At 33.8% G+C, this 20,604-nt stretch overlaps 1 protein-coding gene across 2 annotated transcripts in view; it reads left to right on the plus strand.

The window, feature by feature from the left end:
- The window catches only part of LOC141455911 (ribosomal protein S6 kinase alpha-5-like), a 423,200-nt gene that overhangs the window by 339,050 nt on the left and 63,546 nt on the right, over positions 1-20,604 (plus strand). For both annotated transcript variants that reach the window (XM_074131400.1, XM_074131401.1), the window contains exons 5-6: positions 16,000-16,110; positions 17,546-17,629. In XM_074131400.1, the coding sequence (XP_073987501.1) occupies positions 16,000-16,110; positions 17,546-17,629 (195 nt within the window). The remainder of the gene's footprint in view (positions 1-15,999; positions 16,111-17,545; positions 17,630-20,604) is intronic.

Raw genomic sequence — 20,604 nt, forward strand, 5'->3', positions numbered from 1 at the left:
AGTTTTGTCAATCGTGGACTGTCAGCAATCTGAATCTTTGCTGCAACTCATTTCTGGACTTCCCAGTTGTTATTGTCCTCCTTTTCTCTTCCTTGTTCTACAATTTTTTTTTTTTTTGTTTAACCTGGTATCCACAGGCAAGAGGTGGAATTTCTGCAACATTACGAATCCTTATTTTGGCAAGACGAACAACCTCTTCGTTGCCATGTGCCTAGAAATCCACTAAGTTATAACCTCTCTCGGTTTCATCGCCCCAACCTCGAATCATTCGACTGATGTCCTAAAAATCACAAAATCCGTAGTGAGATCTGAGAAAAGTCATAAGTCGTTTTCCACCATAAATGTACCTAATTAATCATTGTTTTTCTTGTTCCTTGGATTGCTTTCTACGTTATTCTTGTATTTAAAAAGTTTAAATCTTCCTATATCGTTTCCTTCGTTCCAATTTGAAGTGGACTATTTATTAATCTGTTCCTAAAATAAATTATTATCATTTGATACAAACATAAAATGCTATCAGTAGAAAAACAAATTGCTAAATAATTTATCGTTGTTAACCCAGTTAGAAAAACATGACACTACATACATATAAATATAAATATATAAATAATTGAAGCGAGACAGGCTGATGCTGCGGGGTCGGGTTATTACATCCAGGAGAATACCGTTCTAATTTTATCTCCCTCTTCGTTCTAAATTTAGTACTTCTTTTTGAGATGCACTCTAGTTTTGTTCCAGAATATAATCTGAAATTTTTTGTTTTTTGTTTTAATTAAATGATTTTACAAATTTAAAGCCTCTCATTACCTTTCATTTAGGATAGTTTTTTTGAATCAATTATTTACATTAGTTATTACAAATTAAATAGTAATCTGAATGTAAAAACGCTGTATAAAGATTACTATTGTTTTTTGGTGCATCACTTACGAGATACGAACTTGTTAACGTCATAAATTACGCTAGTATACACAAATAGCTTGTTCTGTAAACAAGTTAAACAACAAGCGTGTTGTTCTATTTTTTATTTTAAAAAAATAGTTCAATAAATATTGAAATTAAACTATTTTTATATATATATATATATTCTTTGCTAGGTGATTTGAAAGCTCATAATGTGGTCCACAAGTTCTTCTTATGTACTTTAGACATAACGGAGCTATTTCATTATGTTAGGAGCTTTGGCTGTACCTAGTTTTGGAGCTCCTTTCAGTAGAATAGCAACTAAATACAGGTTTGGCCTTCTTTATACTGGAAAAATTCTTATTATGGACCTAGGACTTGAACTTGTAGATCGTCAGTGTCAGGAGACTAGGTCGGAGTTCGGGATGTGTAGGTATAATTCCACATTTACCATTTCCTATCCTATAAATCTTTGTTCGGCAGTTACAAAACTGTTTGGTGCATAAGAATTTATAAGGGTTAATTTATAATACCAGAATTTTATCCTCTAGTCAGGTTGTCTTACAGGCTAAAAAGATTAATGAGAGACTGCTTGCGTATTCTAACAATTGGTGGTAGCCAAGTATAAGCTTATTTCTCATCAGTATACCTGGAAGTTGACTCAATGTGGTGGCAATGCGCATGGCTGGTTATATTACATGAACAGAGCTGGAAATTCTGCCTCCAGAGGCAGGCCGTGTTGTTTTTACGTGTAAGTTCACGACGATGGACATAACTCTTACCGCCTTACAGACACTACAGGCAATTCAAATATCGCTTGATCCTGGCCATGTAGAGGCCTTCAGTTTTCAGAAGAATAAAGAAAACTCTTGGCACCAAGATTGGCGTCCTCGCCAGATTTCTTAGTAACCTTACTAGGACTGGAAGAAGGTGATCCTTCCGGGTGCCACTGTCGACAATTTAATCTTCTTCTTCTTCTTAATCATTCCTCCGTTTACCTTTCAGTGTCGAGGTGCCTTCACTAAAACTTTCCAACTATCCCTATCCTCAGTCAAATCTCTATTTCTTCTCCAATCGAAGTTCCTCTTTCTGGAAATCCTCTCTCACTATCCCTTCCCCATGTTGTGCGCAGTATGCCCCTGCGCCTCTTTGATCCTGCATCTTAGGGTACGTTCACAACGGAGCTGTGAGCATAGATGATAGCAGTGATGCATCAGCGCTTATAGAATAACCTAGTACATTCTTATGTGAGCGTGCCAACGAAGCTTCGACTAGTGACTCATACTCGCTGCTATAAACGAGCATAGATGATAGAATTGAATTTTTCATTTTTCTGCTAGCTGTACTCCAGTATCGGAGCTTCAAAATGGACGTCGAAAAATTATTTAGTGCTGTCTTTACTCATTATTTTTGGTTATTTTATTATTTACTTTTAAACAATATTTTGTTTTTTAAATCGTGCTTACATTTATTTTCATGTGTATTTATTTGTTTTTTTTTTTTTAATAAAATCATTACTAACCTAAGAGTAATCACTAGTTTTTCTTCTATGGTTATAGGATTTCCATGACAATTTTTCCAAAGTTTTCTTAATTTTGACCTTATTTTTTCTAAAATATAGTCGAATGTGGGTGGACCCATCCTCACATATTCAAAAAAACGATCCGGATAATTTCTAAGTTCCTTATATAAATAGTGAAATTCACCCAAAGTACTTCGTTTTTTATTTATGGTATGTACATGATATTTTCTAAAGCGTTTTTTCTTTAAAATATACCTTTTTGTTGCTGCTGAACATAAAAACTCTTCTTCACTTCTCGGACATGTTGCATGTATCACAGCTCCGTTGTGCACACTAATCAGCGATTATATTTTACTCTATCAGTTATCATCTCTGCTATCATCTATACTCACAGCTCCGTTGTAAACGTACCCTTAGCCTCATAACAGAGTCTTGCTATACCGGCTTGTGTCCATCCTCATCATGTGCCCACAAACCATCTTAGCCTGTGTTCTCTTTAGCAGCTCTTCCACCGGTCTGACGACGAGATTAGACCACATTGTAGAATTTCTTATTCTATCTCTACTCGTCTTTCCCTCTATTTTTTTTTTGGAGGAAACGCATTTCAGCTGCCGTAGGTTAAAATTGGGAGATAGGTATTTTTTAAAACCGTTATTTTCGTGCCCTTCGTTAATTCCCTTTTGTTTTGACAATTTATTGATATTTCTAATTATTACACCTGGTGTCCCACTTTTTTGAAACAAACGCTGCGCCATAAAACTGAAATAAATGTTCAATTTTTTCAACTTTCCATTGAACTTTTAGTTGTTTTTCTTATGAAATAAATTTTACAAAGTGGAAGAAGAAGATATTATCATTGTAACCCAAGAGATGAAATCTAGAAGTTTCACTCCCCCACAAGCGCCTACCCATACTTTGTCCAAGCGCCAAACACACACATACCAAAATAAAACATAAAAAAGAGAAATATCTGCTCTGCTGTGTAACATCTGTTCACAAGAGAGACTATAACCGGGCTCTGCTCTCTCATTGTACCACTAGATAACAAACAGTGTGGTGGAGTTAATATTATATGCAAATTAATTTATTATTAATTCATGAACATTATTTTTGTTTATTTAAACCAATCGATTTTGGAAAATGTCGATTCTCGTGGAATATATTGATTCTGTGCATACTGTTATATATCCAGTTTATTTATTAGAATACCAAGTTTGTGGTAAATCCATTTTACCTGGAAGTATTTTACCAAAAATGTAAAAAAAAATTTTGGGGGCTCCCAACGTTTGGTCCATTAAATTTAAAAAATCTAACTTTTTTTTTTTAATCTTTTATTGTAATTTACCACTGCAACAGTTGTTGCAACAAGCAAATATGGTAAAAGAAAAATAAAAGAAATAAAAGAAAATCATGAGTGGAGAAGGCACCCTCACGATAAGAGAAGATCAAGAGGCCATCTTCTCTTCAATCTCCTTAGAGGATTACCTGGTAATGTGGGAGGAAGATAGGTGTTCTATGAGAGGGTTAGGATGAGCTGCTGTAGAGGAATGAAATTTGAAGAAACGAGTGTTAGCAAGATCTTTAATGAAAGGAATTTTGAGGTCATTATGGATAGTGTGGTTTACATACGTGGGTCGTTTGAAAAGTCCGTGCAAAAATAAAAACTACTTAATTTTTTGGGGTAAACCTTTTTTATTTTTCAACATAGTCTCCTTTTAGGCTTATACACTTCGTCCAACGCTGCTCTAGTTTGTTGATCCCTTCCGAATAATAGGATTTGTCCAAGTCTGAAAAATAGCCATTCGTTTCTGCAATCACCTCCTCGTTTGAATAAAATCTTTTTCCCGCCAGCCATTTCTTCATATTGGGGAACAAATAGTAGTCCGAGGGGAGCCAAGTCTGGAGAATAGGGGGGGATGTGAAACGAGTTGGAACCCTATTTCCATTAATTTTGCGACCACAACTGCTGAGGTGTGAGCTGGTGCGTTGTCGTGATGGAAAAGGACTTTTTTGTGGTCCAATCGTGGGCGTTTTTTCTTGCAGCTCGGTTTTCAAACGGTCCAATAACGATGAATAATTTGCACCTGTAATAGTTTTACCCTTTTCCAGATAGTTGATGAGGATTATTCCTTGCGAATCCCAAAAGACAGTCGCCATAATCTTTCCGGCCGAAGGAACGGTCTTCGCCTTTTTTGGCGCAGATTCCCCCTTGGTAACCCATTGTTTAGATTGTTCTTTGGTCTCAGGAGTGTAGTGATGTATCCATGTTTCATCCACAGTGACGAAACGACGCTTAAAGTCCTGCGGATTCTTCTGGGAACAGCTGCAAACCGTCCTTGCAACACTTCACACGATTTGAAAATCACTCGACTTCCTCGATTCAAACGAATGCCAAACACAAAGAAATAGACCGATCTGGCTGAAACTTGGTGTGTGTTCTTCCAAGAGATGCTACTAACTAAACATAACCTCGATATGCGCCAGTAGTGCTATCTCTCTGACTTTGCACGGACTTTTCAAACGACCGTCGTATGTACATAGAACGGAGCGTTAAGAAGTTTTCGAAGTATTTTTTGACCGTAATGAGGCGTAGTGAGTTGGATCGCTTGGTCGATCCCCATACTTCGGATGCCGTATGACCAAATAGGTCGCAGTAACAGTAGATATAAGAATCTTTTGTTATGTAGGTTAAGTTTCGAACGTTTGTCAAGTAGTCTGGCGAGAAGTTTGTAGCGTTGGTTAGTTTCTTGTCTTTTCAGTCTAGTAAAATATAAAATCTAACTGAATAAATAATTTAAATCGTCAGCTTTTTGTTTTGGAACTGTCCTATTTTTTTCAGGAAAAAACGTAAACATTTTTTTTCTTATTCAATTATTGTAAAGAGTGCACCAATTGTTGAAAGTGCAACAATTGTTTAAAGTGCACCAAGATTTAAGCGAAAATTTTCAGGAACAGTTTAAAAAAAAAATGGTAGAAAAATTGGGAAAAAATCCTTGAATGAACTAGAGGCTTCACCTTTTTTGTTTTACACCTCATTTAATCCTACAGGATTTAATCCCTTTAATAATTACAGATGTAAGGGTTCTTGTTAGTATTTTCTCACCTAAATTCAATGAAAAGTCATTTCCTCGTAAATGTTTTTTTATTTTAGACTTAAAGAAGCTTTGAGAAGGACAGGTGGTGTTAGTAGGAATCCAGAACATCAGAATTGTATGTAAGATTCCCAAGTACACAGTGGCTCTTTCACAAGGTGAACTCTTCCAAAATGAAATAAAGTTTCATCGGACTAACTACCGAATACAAAAACACAAAGAGAGCTGCGTGTATGTATGTGTCTTACACGCAGATTGTGTAAAGTGGCTCTACGTAGTGTATGTGTGTACGTGTAAGAAGCAGGTGTCTGCTGAGATCTATGCTTCTTCCTTCACAGTTCTCTATCGTTCCTCTGCTTTTAGTAGAGGACGGTCGGGCTGTTGGAAGATGCACCTGCAACAGCCCCGGAGAGAGTGTACGCTGCACGCAGAACATCTGTCATGCAGTAGTCTACACTGATTTCTACTCGAACCTTATTTTTCGTCCATATTCTCTGCAATATTACACAAAACGTTGTTCTAGTTATTATTTGTGTAGGTGTATTCACTACATTTTAGGATCAGAAGTTTCCAAATTTTAACTATTTTTTTTATTTATCTCAAATTCTTTTAAAGAATGCCTAAATCTGTTTCTTTTTTCTGCCGTTTATGACGTTCTAGTTTCCATATTCTTTGTTTTTTTGCAAATGAATTTAATTTTTTTTTTTTTTTTTTTTAATCTTTTATTGTAATTTACCACTGCAACAGTTGTTGCAACAAGCAAATATGGTGAAAGAAAAAAAGAAATAAAAGAAAATCATGAGTGGAGAAGGCACCCAGTGGTGCCACTCCAGTAACGTGCTTTGCTCTCACGATAAGAGTAGATCACGAGGCCATCTTCTCTTCAATCTCCTTAGAGGTTTACCTGGTAATGTGGGAGGAAGATAGGTGTTCTATGAGAGGCTTAGGATGAGCTGCTGTAGAGGAATGAAATTTTGAAGAAACGAGTGTTAGCAAGATCTGTAACGAAAAGGATTTTGAGGTCATTATGGATAGTGAGATTAGATATATAGAACGGTGCGTTAAGAAGTTAAAAAAAAGAAATCTGAAAGGTTGAATCAGTGTAAAAAAGATTGTTCTTGCGGCGAAACTAGACTAAGTCATTCCCGAAATGTCCAAGAGGTCTGCTTTTGCCATTTTTTGTTTTTCCCCTGGACATTAGAACCTACAGAGACAACCGATTGGACAATGCATGGATGCTCTGAGATCTTGAATGGGATACGCGGCCTTTTGATTGCTGATACTTTAATCTTGTAACCTATGAACGAACAAAGCTCCACGAGCTGCTTATTTAGATTAGAGAAGAGCCGTATAGTGGAATGTACGTATCTATGAATGGTGTTGTTACTTTATGGTTCTAATTTGGATTCTCTTTACTTCTATTTTAAATATTTTACTAAGTAAATACTCGCAGCTTTAGAAAAAGGGGGTTTTCTATTTATTTGATTAATTTCTCTTTCTCCGAGTAAATCGTGTCAGTTTTCCGATATTGTGTTTTATCTTGGAAAAACATGTCCATGAGTTTAAAATAGAATATCACTAAGCACGAAAACAAAAACAGTTCAGCCTCAAATTTGATATTTCTTTGTCGCGTTTGACACTTCAAATTCTACAGAAATCCACCAGCCGGAAGCTTTTTTTTAGTTTCCGTTTGTCTCGTTTTACCGGAAATGTCTCTGATTTTCCTTGATTGGACACATTAAAAAAATAAAGAAAAGAAAATCCTTTTGATGTTTATTTAATACATTTTCCCCAGATTTTTTTTTTATGTGCTCGTGTAATGTGTTATTCTGTGATAATCGTGGTTCAAGGGACGCACTGGAGCATTTGTAGGGCGATATTTGTAGCCTATCAATTGGAAATCGTAGATCGCGCCAAGATTGGTGGTGGTAGCGCTACCTAGTGGCTGACTGTGGGCTATCGACGCATGGTTATTCAGTGTAATTTTCGCTTTAGGAGAAAAGCAAAGGAAGTTGTAAAAAGAAAAAGAAAAAAAAATGTTTTCATTAAATATTAATAATTTTTCATTGCAATTTTATTTGGGTGTTTATTATTCACTTTTTGCTTGTTTTTCCTTTCTTACTGAACAAAGCAAATATAAAAATAATTTAAAATATTCTTTATTCACTTTGAATATTCAATAATTTTATATACAGGGTGTCCCAAGCTATATGGATAACGGCTTTTTCTCGGAAACTAAGATAGCTAGAAAAAAACTAAAAAATACGTGTTCCCTTAGTTTTTTGTTAGGAATCCAAATTTAATTTGTAAATTTTTTTCGGTGCTTCCAGAAGCGAGATACAGGCACCAACTTCATTTTTTCAAATGGGAAGGTGCGGTTTTTATTTCAGAAATAGATTCCTCTATTTTTTTTTAAGAAAAATTTACTTGAACGGTTTTTTTCTGTGAGCGATATTTTAGAAGTTATAAATGAAAACATGATTCTTATAAGAAATGTCAACATGATAATATTTTAACGGTTTTTTGATTAAATAAGATGAAAAGTACTATTTTATTATACATTTTACTCCTCATTAATATTACAGATCATACTCGAAATGGCTTCCACCATTAGAGATGCATAGACACGCTCTTTCCTGCCAATTGCCCCTTACTGCCAAAGAAATAGATTCGGCTTTAACCGAGTTACAGGCATCTATTATTCTCTGTTTTAGTTCATCTACAGATGCAATCCCGGCTTGATTTTGATACACCCAGATTTAGAAATGCTTTTAGATAAGCAGAAATAAGGAAAGAAAGAAAAAAGTTATGAATAATCACCTTGTTTTTCAGGTATCCCCAAAGGAAGTAGTCCATAGGTGTCTAATTCGGTGAACGAGGTGGCCACTGAATTCTTCCCGTGTCGATATAACACTATCACGCATGTAAAGAGCTATCTCGATAGGCAATTTGATGGGCGTGTTATATCGACACGGGGGGCGATTCAGTGGCCACCTCGTTCACTGGATTTGACACCTATGGACTATATTTCCTTTGGGGATACCTGAAAAACAAGGTGATTATTCATAACTGCTTACCTAAAAGCATTTCTAAATCTGGGTGTATCAAAATCAAGCCGGGATTGCATCTGTAGATGAACTAAAACAGAGAATAATAGATGCCTGTAACTCGGTTAAAGCCGAATCTATTTCTTTGGCAGTAAGGGGCAATTGGCAGGAAAGAGCGTGTCTATGCATCTCTAATGGTGGAAGCCATTTCGAGTATGATCTGTAATATTAATGAGGAGTAAAATGTATAATAAAATAGTACTTTTCATCTTATTTAATCAAAAAACCGTTAAAATATTATCATGTTAACATTTCTTATAAGAATCATGTTTTCATTCATAACTTCTAAAATATCGCTCACAGAAAAAAACCGTTCGAGTAAATTTTTCTTTAAAAAAAAATAGAGGAATCTTTTCTGAAATAAAAACCACACCTTCCCATTCGAAAAAATGAAGTTGGTGCCTGTATCTCGCTTCTGGAAGCACCAAAAAAAATTTACAAAGTAAATTTGGATTCCTAACAAAAAACTAAGGGAACACGTATTTTTTAGTTTTTTTCTAGCTATCTTAGTTTCCGAGAAAAAGTCGTTATCCATATAGCTTGGGACACCCTGTATATACTTTTTTTAACTAAGTTACTTTTAACTTCCGTTTTAATTGAATTTTTTATAAGTCTTCATTGTTGTTGATATTATTGTTTGAAAACGACGCCAATATTAAACTTCTAAACTTCTTTTTTTTATAATAAATAATTTAAAAGAGTGTTATTTACTCTATTTTGTTCAATTTCATTTTTACTGTGAAAGGGGGGCTTGGTTAAGTCCTTAGGTACGTACACTTTTGTATGGATTCTAAAGAGATCATTCTTAACATAGCTGTCTGTATGTAGGCTAGAGAGCAAAACTAAGGTTTCGGAGCTTTAGAATACAGGTCTTAACCGTTTAAATAAAATGTCTTGTACAACTTTCTTTATTAAAAAAAAAGAATATTTCTTCTTTCAAAATTATTTTCTTCTGAATATGAATATATAGTTTTCGTGACCGCAAATTGTTAAACTTAGGATGGAAGATTTGCGAGGAATCGGTCAAATAAAAACAACTCGTCTCTTTACCAACGTTTCGACAAATATATTGCCCTCTTCAGGTCCTGGATATTACAAATACAAAACAATTTATAGAGTCAGTAGCATAGAAAAAACAGTAATACAAAAAATAAACAAGTAAAATACAATAAATTCTGTATAATTATTGAAAACTTGCGTGGCTATGCGGGCTGGTTGAGTTACAGAATCTAAGAGCCAGAACTGGCTGATTTTTACTGTTTTTTCTATGTTACTGACTCTGTAAATTGTTTTTTATTTGTAATATCCAGGCCCTGAAGAGGACAATATATTTGTCGAAACGTTGGCAAAGAGACGAGTTGTTTTTATTTGACCGATTACTCGCCAATCTTCCATCCTAAGTTTTCTTCTGAATATTTGTAATTAATTTTAATTACTCTTAAAATTGAACTGGAATTTCCTTCCGTTTCCTAATAGTTTTGGCATCGGGATAGTTTAAATTGCTCTGTTAAAAATTTCGTGGTGCCCAGTAATCCAGTCTAAACTGACTCATCTTTAACAGCACGAGCTAGGTACGACTGCTTTTACTCTTGTTTTTTCATTCTGAAGCAGATATTTTTTGCGACATTTTACTGAATGGCTAGCCCTTCAACCATTTGTCCCTTTTTTTACGGAATTTATAGAAAATGCATAAGAATATGTTTACTTAAGATTTTTTTAAAAATATTTTTGTGCATTTAAGTTGTAAATGAGTAAACGCTTAAATGATTGGCTCAATGCCCATGTTGCTCACTTTCAATTCCAAACTGAAAACGTATTAGTGTAGTTTTAGCAGTAAATATGTTTTTCTCAAATTTGCTCGTTAGTTTCTAATTTTAACTATATAATAATTAGATTCTCATAACTTGTGAGTATTAGGATACAACAAACATTCTCTAATTGTGAGCTTTACGCCATTAGTACTTAGTTAATTAGCAAATTGCATTATCCCGTTTTCCATTTACACTTCATTAGCTTATCCATAAACTCAGTAATATTTTTTAATTATGAAAACGTTTATCTTAACCTTAATGTTGATAATTAATATCTTTGAAAAATGGTTACTTAAGTATTTTTTTTTTGTACAAGTTTTCAATTACATTTTCTTGCCTTACAATTGAAAATACTTTCGGAAAATCAGCAATGCTTTCTTATTGGCTGTTGCAAAATAAATAATAAATAAATTACAGTTATAAAGGAGGATTTGCCCTAAATTTTAAAGGAAATTTGAGAATTTTATCTTTTATAGAAAAAGAGTAAAAAAAGATTGTCAAATTTGGGTGTTTTACAACGTTACACTTTTTCTGATGCACTTTTTGGACGATAAACCCTTATATAACTGGTCCTACCTGGACAGTTTTAATGTCTTGAATAAAATCCCTAATGTTTTATCCATTCCCTTCATGTCTGATCTGATAAAATTCCGCCATCAAAGAATTCACAAATCCTTATCGTATCATCACAATCCTCGTGTAACTACAGCTTTCAAGCCTAACCTTATCCGATACTCTAATTTACTAGACGACTGATGTGATATCACTGGTTATCTTCTTCAATTGTCACTCATGAGTCATGACTAAGGAACGGATTTTTATGTATTTAAAAATGCCAAATATTTAATTAAAATATGCATTTATTTTCGTCAATTATGTGGAAAATATGTGATTTTCTTTAAATATTTTCTGGAATATTTAAGTAAAATGGACATTTTTTTTTATGAAAATGGATTTTTTTTTGGAAGGGGCAAGTTTTAATTATTTATACAAGAAAAAAACATTTTTATAATTTATAATAATTTATTAGGAACAAAATAATTTGTTTTTACAAGTTATAATGATTTATACAACAAAGAACATTTTTACTATTTATAAAAAGATGTGTTAAATTTTCAATTTTGAAAACTTCACTCTTCGAAATTGTTTGCAACCACATGAAATTTCAAATGTTGGAACGTAAAGTGACGACGATCTCGGCGTAAGATGGACTTGTAACGACTAAAAGATCGTTCAACATCTACAGATGTTATAGGTGCCTTGCTGATCTCGTTGGTTGTAAAGGGGTACACGATGTTCTGAGGTGACTTCTGTTCCACTGATAATATCAGAAATCTGGCAGATGGTCTCCCACCCTTTGTTCTTGCTTAGTACTTCTACCAGTTTTGATCTGATCAGATCTCCCTTACTCCCAGGTATTCCTTCCACCTTTTCGATGACTTTTTTAACGTTGGACACGTTTTCTGTCAGTCGAACATTTTGGGACTCAAGTTGGGTAATGGCTTGTGCAAGAAATACGCAATTGTCAGAAATGAATGCAAGGTCGTTCCTTAAATTAGGTTTCTCGAATAAAGACTTGGCTGTATTTATCGCTACTGCTTCGTCTTCGAGATGTGAAAGGACATTCTTGATTTTATTGTAGTTTTCATAGTAATACTGAGCTGCTTTCAGCCAAGTACCCCATCTTGTCAGTATTGGTACTGGTGGAAGGCACAAGTCTGGATAGAGATCTTTTAGCATTTTAATGCGACTTGGTGCTTTTAAAAACACTTTTTTAACCACTGTGATTCACAGTCTGTGGTTCACAGTTCCTGTCAACTACCTCCCAATTATGAAAATATGCCCAAAATGAAAAATATGTACATATTTTGATTAAATATGTAGAAATATTTATTTATTTTAATCAAATATGTATAAAAATATGCGATAACATCCAAATTTGTGGAAATATGTGAAATAAAAGTAGGCTCAAACGGCCTAAAGAGTGTCAGTATGAATACTTCTAGTTGAAAAACGTTTGTAAATTGCCTAGAAAAAAATATGTAAATACATAGGAATCCGTTCCCTACTCATGAGTCATGACATTGTATTCTTGGTTTACATTTGATTCTTGTTAAACAAAAAAAAAAAGAAGTCTTTTCTCAACTAGAAATGTGTTCTCGTATAAAACAATTTAATTATTGCCAAAGTATAAGAAAGCCATTTACCATTTAAATAGTAAATAAGCGCTTTTAATAAACGCTCTATAATTTTCTAAATGATCGTACCTATTTTACCTGATTCCTTCAGGCAGTAATTGTATTAAGATTGTTCTAGGACGATTAGGTGTTAGCATTATCGGTCCTGGTAGACCCTCAGGAGCTATCCCTGAAGATTTTGCTCTCTATTACCCACTCTGGGAATAAATTTATAATAATATATTCACCCTTCTGATACTAATTCATTAAAACTAGATGAAAGTGATGAAGTTTCTAATTTTTAATTACAATTATTAAACAATAACTTTTCAATAATAAATTGTTACATCATAGTTATTTTTTTATGTTTAAAACAATTTATTTAAAACAAAAAATAACAATATCACCAGCCATTCATGTATTATAAAAAATTCTATTCATAAAGTTATGTAACAATAGCATTCTTTTCTAGAATAACAAAGAATGGATTAAAACTTAAAAGAAATAACTTATGTCCTTGAATTGTTTGTTATCCTTCTTGTAAAAGTTAGTATTTATGTCATTAGTTTTTTTTAAAAAAAATAGCTTAAATTAGTAAACATATACTGTGTAATTTTTTGTCATAGTAGATGTTATTTGTTATATTTTTTTTCATTGTCCTTTAGGAAGGTTTCTTTTCAATTCTGTTTAGAAATAATGAAGAGGGTAATTTTGTTATTGAAACATAATCGTTGTCTACAAATGAGTCGGTAGAAAAGAAAAATTCTAATGAATTTATAGAATTACAGAATTAATACTTTCTAAATTATTAATTTTTTTAACCAGATAGAGTTTAAAGTAATTTGTCTTCTCTTGGGTAGGTCCTATTGCTTACTCTGGTACTGGAGGACAATTCTAGGACAGCATACCAATCGTTTCTGATCACCTGCTAGATCTGTTTAATTCCTTCCAGGATGTACCCGATTAATTCGGCTTTCTTTTTCTACCAATTTTCTCCAGGTATTTCTCTCTCATTCTAGCCCCCATAGCGAGGTTCCCAACTAGAGCACACTTCTCTGTGGGATGACTCCTGCTGTCTTTTTTTAGGTATGTCCCAGTAATTGTCCAACTCTTTCTATTATGATTTTGGTGAATGTCGAGGTGCGGTCTTAAATAAAAACAACTTTTTTGTTTTATACCAACGTTTCGGTAATTATTACTACCTTCTTCAGGGTCTGTACAAAAGGAATATTACACTTATATATATAAAATTGAACAAAATCAAAAAATACATAAATAAAATTATTTTTAAAACATAAAATTAAATAGACAAATATAATAAATATAATTTGGGAAGACTTACATTATAAAAAAGTTTGTAAAGTTGACTTTTTTATAATGTAAGTCTTCCCAAATTATATTTATTATATTTGTCTATTTAATTTTATGTTTTAAAAATAATTTTATTTATGTATTTTTTGATTTTGTTCAATTTTATCTATATTAGTGTAATATTCCTTTTGTACAGACCCTGAAGAAGGTAGTAATAATTACCGAAACGTTGGTATAAAACAAAAAAGTTGTTTTTATTTAAGACCGCACTTCGACATTCACCAAAATCATCTACAACAACGGTCGGAAAAACCCAAAAACCATCTTTCTATTATCTAAAGCCTTACTGGGCTTCATTAAGTCAACCTTAAATTGTTTTTTTTTTTCCTTCCTGGAGCACTATTCTTCAATTAAAGGTGTTAATGCCTTTAACACTAAACCTATCAGTACCGGTCAAATTGACCTTTTTCAAACTTAAGTAAAATTTTCACATATTTGAAGGTTATAGTACGGTTATCGAACTATATGACTTTTCTTAAAATATACATATAATATTTTCTTCGCACTTTACTTCTAGTTTTTTTTTTTCTCTTTTCCAAGAAAAATTTATGTGTCCTACCAACCGCGGTCGGTCAATTTGACCGGTGGAGAAAATATTTTATGTAGTATTTTAAATTTGTGGCAGTCATGATGAAGAAAGAAGGGAAAGAGGCTGCTCTATTCCTCAAATTGTATATTGGGAAAAGATCGGGCTGGTTTTTTTCCACCAATATTATTGGTAAATCAAGAACAGAAAATTGTGTGTATGCTATGTGGACCTGGAAAAAGCATTCGATCGAGTGAGAAGGTGCGACATAATGGACTCTCTAGTCAGGAAAGGAGTAAACGAAGGTTTAAGGAGAGCCATAGAAAGTCTATACAAAACAACAAGAAATTATGTTCGCACTTCGAACGAAAGGAATCCGTCAAGGCTGCAGCCTTAGCCCATTCTTGTTCATAGTTGCCTTAGACGAAGCTCTGCGCCAGTGTCATCAAAAAAATGCGCAGCTTCAATGTTAGATATTGTAGAATGACCCTTGTGCGTTTGAGCCTTCTTGCGTTTGCAGACGATATCGTCGTGTTTGCAAATAATGATATAGACTTGCAATACAATATGAATATATTGCAGGAAGAATTAGGGTAAATTAAGGCATTAAGGTCACCTATGGGTGACGTCCATCTGCAAAGAGAGCTCTCCTTACTCTCCTTAGAGAGTTGACGTAATATAATTATAATTCAGCTGCAGCTCTTCGTACACTGGCGGACTGATTATCATCGAAAAATTGTAATACTGTCGCAATACTTACATTTCATTAAGGGGCAAGAGCTCCATCAGCACGTGGCATTAAAGCAAATATACCAGTCGCTCTAAGACGTTGAAATGTGGACCCAAAGATGGTGTTGTAAGGTAATCTTTTATTCGGAAATCGCACGGAATATTCACGACGGGCAGCATTGCAAAAACCATACACAAACACCATATCGGCTTATTCACTGTTTAAATAAATGCGATGCATAATGATGCAAACTCTGTAAAAGCGTCAAACTGATAATTGTTATTGAGAAGGAGTTATTATTTAGAAAGTCCACAGTGCAAATTCCAGTACACAATATTGTAAATATATGCTGTATACCAAAAGACGTTATACTCAAATCAATGAACTATTGATTAATGATGGTCTAAGCCAAGAGACGGTGATTGTTCAGAAAATAAAGTTAATAAAGGATCCTTAGGTCAACAAACCTTTTAACAATGTATTCAAATAAATAACTAGATCCAAGAGGGTGAAAAAAGAAATACATTTAAAATGCAATTTTAAAATAAGTAGTAACAATATTGTAAGTGAATTTAACTACAGCAATTGTAGTTAAATTTCATAAATAATTATGACGCAATGAGCTTTGTTTGTTCAGTTCAGGTTCTTTTAATAAACGTAATTTTAATTATATATTGTATAAAAGTTGCCCATTAAATGGAATATTAATTACACCCATTTTATTAACTATTACTTTTAATTAACCATTTTTTATTATTTACAGCTGGGAATAATTTATCGTGACATCAAATTGGAGAATATATTACTGGACGCTCAAGGACATATAGTTTTGACAGATTTTGGTCTTAGCAAAGAATTCCTACCACATGAAACTGTAAGTTAAGTTTTATATATTACTGTTGATTTGATTAACAAATTATTAATTGTTTACTAATTTTAAAATGATTTAAAGAAGATATTTCATTTTCTTGAATCCATCCAATGGAATGGGTAGGCTAGAGTTTTATTTTGTTAGTGAGAGTTGGGTGATGACTGGAATAGATTGAAAAGGCAGTGTGAACTGTAAAAGGAAATTGGAGATTTATGGCTGAGGATGTAAAGCAGGAATGTGGATGGACCCAAGAATGATTGCGGAGATTTTAATTGAAAAACTAATTTGGTATCTCTGGGAAGTCTGTGATGGTAACACGCAAAGGATGTACCCAGCAAAAGAAGTTTAAAAAGTACAGTAGTCGAGGGAGTTCCAGAAAACAAAACGAAAATGTTGAAAGCTAAAAAAGCGGTGTCAACGAAGCGAACTCCTTAGAGCAAGACACTCTAAGCGGGAACAGGAGATCCTAGGTCTTGTAATTGGGATTGTCTTTGGTTTTGGCTTTGAAGATAAATCTAGCTGGTCACAGTTTTTGTTAACAGTCTCTAATAATTGAGGGTACCCAAAGTAAATACTATATTTTAGTCAGCACCTATTTGCCTTTATAGGCATTCTTATACTCGGCCATTTTGCTAAAAACCTTGATAATCGTTCAAGTTCTTAACAGAATCTTTTGATTGTATTAATCAACAATCTCTTCAGCTCAACTAATCAAGGACTTGCAACTTCTTCTCCATAACTTACTATCATTTGATAGATAGATAAATGACGTTTATTATCCCAATTGAAATTCATAAAATTGGACTGACTATAGCAAATTTGCCATCCGTTAACACAACATTGCAGCAGCCATTGCAATAAGGTCTACAACTTACATTATGGCCTTTTCCAAGATATCATTTTGATGCTTTTCGAGGACCTGGAATCTCTCCAGGTATTATTGGACGCTTTACTTTAGTAATTATTACTATACAAAGCTCATCGAATCATTTCACAACTTCTCTGTACAGTGTGGCCTTCTTGAGACACCTTGTTGATCCTTACAAATGCTTCTCTGTTGCCAGCAGAGATCCTTCCTCCCAGATGGGGATTAAGTTTTCCAGATAAAAAACTCCTTCCTAATATTTAACACAGAGTATAACTTCAAAATATATTTCCTAGGGACACCGTCTATTCTGCTTCATTTTCTTATTTAACCTATGTTCTATTTTCTTAGTTTTGCCTTTGGTCTCGATTACACGAAAAACCATGATCTAGACCAATAAAAATGAATGTAATTCCACTTCATTCTCTTATTTATTCAAAATCTTATCTTTACATCATTTCAAATTTTTGTTAGTGCATTGTTATCATTTTTGTAATGTATTTATTTAAAGGAAAAAACTTATTGATTGATTTTATTTTAAACTTACTGATGTATTTGCATTAATTTTTATAGGAGCAAAGAGCGTATTCTTTTTGCGGCACAATAGAGTACATGGCACCGGAAGTGGTTCGCGGCGGAAGTACTGGTCACGATATTGTAAGTACATAGTTTTATTATTATTAGTTACAGTATAATAAATAGAATAATAGGGTAATAGCGTTATAATCGTTAACACATTGACGATTTAGGGAATTTCAGTCTTTCGTTATCGATAACAATGTCCATCACCGGACAGTGAACTGTAAGAAGCTCGTAAGAAGAGAAAAGCTGGATTCGAACTCCGGGACTTCCGTCTAACTACTTAATTTTGATAAAACTATCTTAAAATAATCGCCACTTATGATCACACTTGAGATTTCAATATTATTGACAGTACTAATGGGATATTGATGATTGGGCCCAATATTGGCTCACAGATATCTTAGTAGGTTCCCATCCCCCATCTCAAACACATCAATTGTATAAGCTACTGCTTTGAACAAGGCTGATAAGAACGTCAGATATTGAGCTAATACTGACATTTGGTAGTGTTCTTTATTTCTTAACTTAAACTAGGCTGTCATTCAATGAAAGAGATTTATACATGAAGTTATAAAAGGCCAGAAATTTGCTCGAGTTTATCAACTTGATCTACATTAAGATAATATGGCAGGAACGTGTCGTGTCAATAGTGTAAGGTGGAACCAGACCATACAATCCGTGACACATCGCTTAGGAGTCACGCGTTTTCTGCCAATCAGATTTGAGGTTAGTTTGTTTGTTTTTTTGTTGGAGTGGATGTGATTCAGAAGGATGATTTTTATAAACCATTTTTATTTACGGATTTGAGAAGTGGCTGTAGAACGAGATTGGTTGGTTTTAGTCTAACATTTGTGAAGATTGGATGCGTTAGTTGGAGAGTTAGAGATTTGTTAAGATTAGGAGAGGAGCTCCTACGCACTTAATTATGGTCACATCAGGTGTGCTACTAATCGTGTGGGGTGGATCTTGGTGTATCCTGAGTACATCATAGAAAACTAAGGTGCACTGGATTTATTGATTTCTAGCATTTGCCTTTCCCTCCAGAGTTCTAGGCCAACTCTCCTATTCCAAAGCATTTCCCATATTTATTCCTATTTTTAAAAAAGTTCTTAATCTTATCGATAAATAAGGAGTTTTTATGTTCTCAAGTCTTAGCTTCTGAGTTGGACGCCCCACTCTTGCACATTCGAGAGAGTATATCACTGAGATTTAGAGATGCCACATTTACAAACACACACAGAGAAACTGGCGAGGAGAGCGCGTGCGCAGACTATTTGGCAAGGCCGGATATTGCCTATCCCTTTTGACCGCGGCCATGCCTATTGTTCCGTTATATAAAACCTTTTGTCTTCATTTTCAAGGACTTTGAACACTCTTCTATTGCTTGCATTACCTTCCCTTCTTGTCTATCTTTGCCCTTCTTCCAGTCGCGTGCCCAACTAATTCGTATTCTCCCTTACTCGCTGATTTTTTCTCAAATTACAAGCAACCAACCACTATTATCTATAAATTTTGTTCACTGAAATAATTATTATATTCTTTTATAAATATTTATATATTTTTTAGACAGTCTTTATATCGAACTACCGAGGTCAGAGGCTACTAGTAAACACACTTTACTGTAAATACTCATATTAAACATTAAATAAAATCTAAGGCCCAGATCAGGGGAATCGAACCCACTAACCAGCAATGCATTTTAGCTTTGCTGGTCTAGTCTCCTAACCACTCGGCTAACGTGGTGCTTCAGTTTTTCTCGAGTATTTTTATTTTACATTTTTTTTATTAACTACCAATGATGATTGTTACTGTATAATTCATTTAAATAAAACCTAAGTAGAAGAACAATAACGAAAAACGACAATAACGAACATAACGAATAACGAGCTTAAAAAAAAAAAACAAAATAGTATATTTAATCAGTTATCCTTCAATGTTTAGTGGGTAATTAAAGCAGCTTTTAAAGCAAGGCAGGCCTTGCCAAATTTTTCAAATGGATGTCTCAACAAGAAGAGAGTAGAAAAGGTTATTTTTTTTTAAGCCTAATTGTGTTTATTTTAAGGGAAAAACAGGCGTATGTTTCATTTCATATATTTTCGCCATCTGCGAATTTAACCTTCGTTTATTTCAGAATTTACAAAATAAATACCGTCTTAAGCAAGAAATCCCATTTAGAAATTTGTCAGTAATCTAAATTTGCATTATTTCTGCTGTCCTCCGAAAAAAAGAAGTAGATTTTGTTTTGTTTTCTTTGTATTGGTCTGAATAAATAAAAAATAACTCGTTTCATTAAGTGCCGACAGCGCATTCTTTGTGTAGTAAGTGAATTAATAATTAATTAGAAAAAAAATTAATTGTTTTAATAAAAATTAAATATGAGACGAACTAAAAACAAGTTGTAATACTAAATGAGACTGAGAGAGCCGACGAGTTGTCCTTGAAGTGTTGCTGTATTGCCACAATTCCGTTTCACAGTCACTTTATTGTTTCACAGTGCAGCAAATTTAGACAAAACTGTTTGTCTACATTATTTTTTAATGTTCGCATAATAATTTTTCTTGTAATTTAATTACCTCTTCCATTTTATTTTCTTTCTTAAATGGAAATTAATTTCATTTTTGTTGGACACAAAGTTTGAACATGAATTGATCCTTGAATTTGTATTCTTTTGGAGTGTGCAAGGTTTCCCACCTCCCTCCCCAACAATGTTCTTGGAAAGAAATAAAACTAAAAAAGAAATAGAAAAATCTTGTGTGTAGATTTGCAAGAAACAGTTTGAAACCAGTTGTGGACAATATCATTATAATGAAGATGGCACCGGTGTTGTAACGAGTCTTAGAATAAGGTAGGTTGGGGGAACTTGTATGGGGAATAGAGCAAAACTAGAGTTCTTGGAAGTAGTGTGGCTTTTTGAGAAGTGTGTGTGTGCGTGTAGCTAGAAGAAAAAGGAGGAGTGTACGAGGAGAAGGCATACAGATGGTCCAAGGTTCAGAACATGAATACTTGCACACTTTGACGACAAGTAGTGGAAGTCCGGGAGACCATGGAGG

The sequence above is a fragment of the Rhodnius prolixus genome, unplaced genomic scaffold, assembly GCF_049639745.1.
Source record: "Rhodnius prolixus isolate KJV_2025 unplaced genomic scaffold, Rpr scaffold_4, whole genome shotgun sequence".
Lineage (NCBI taxonomy): Eukaryota > Metazoa > Arthropoda > Insecta > Hemiptera > Reduviidae > Rhodnius > Rhodnius prolixus.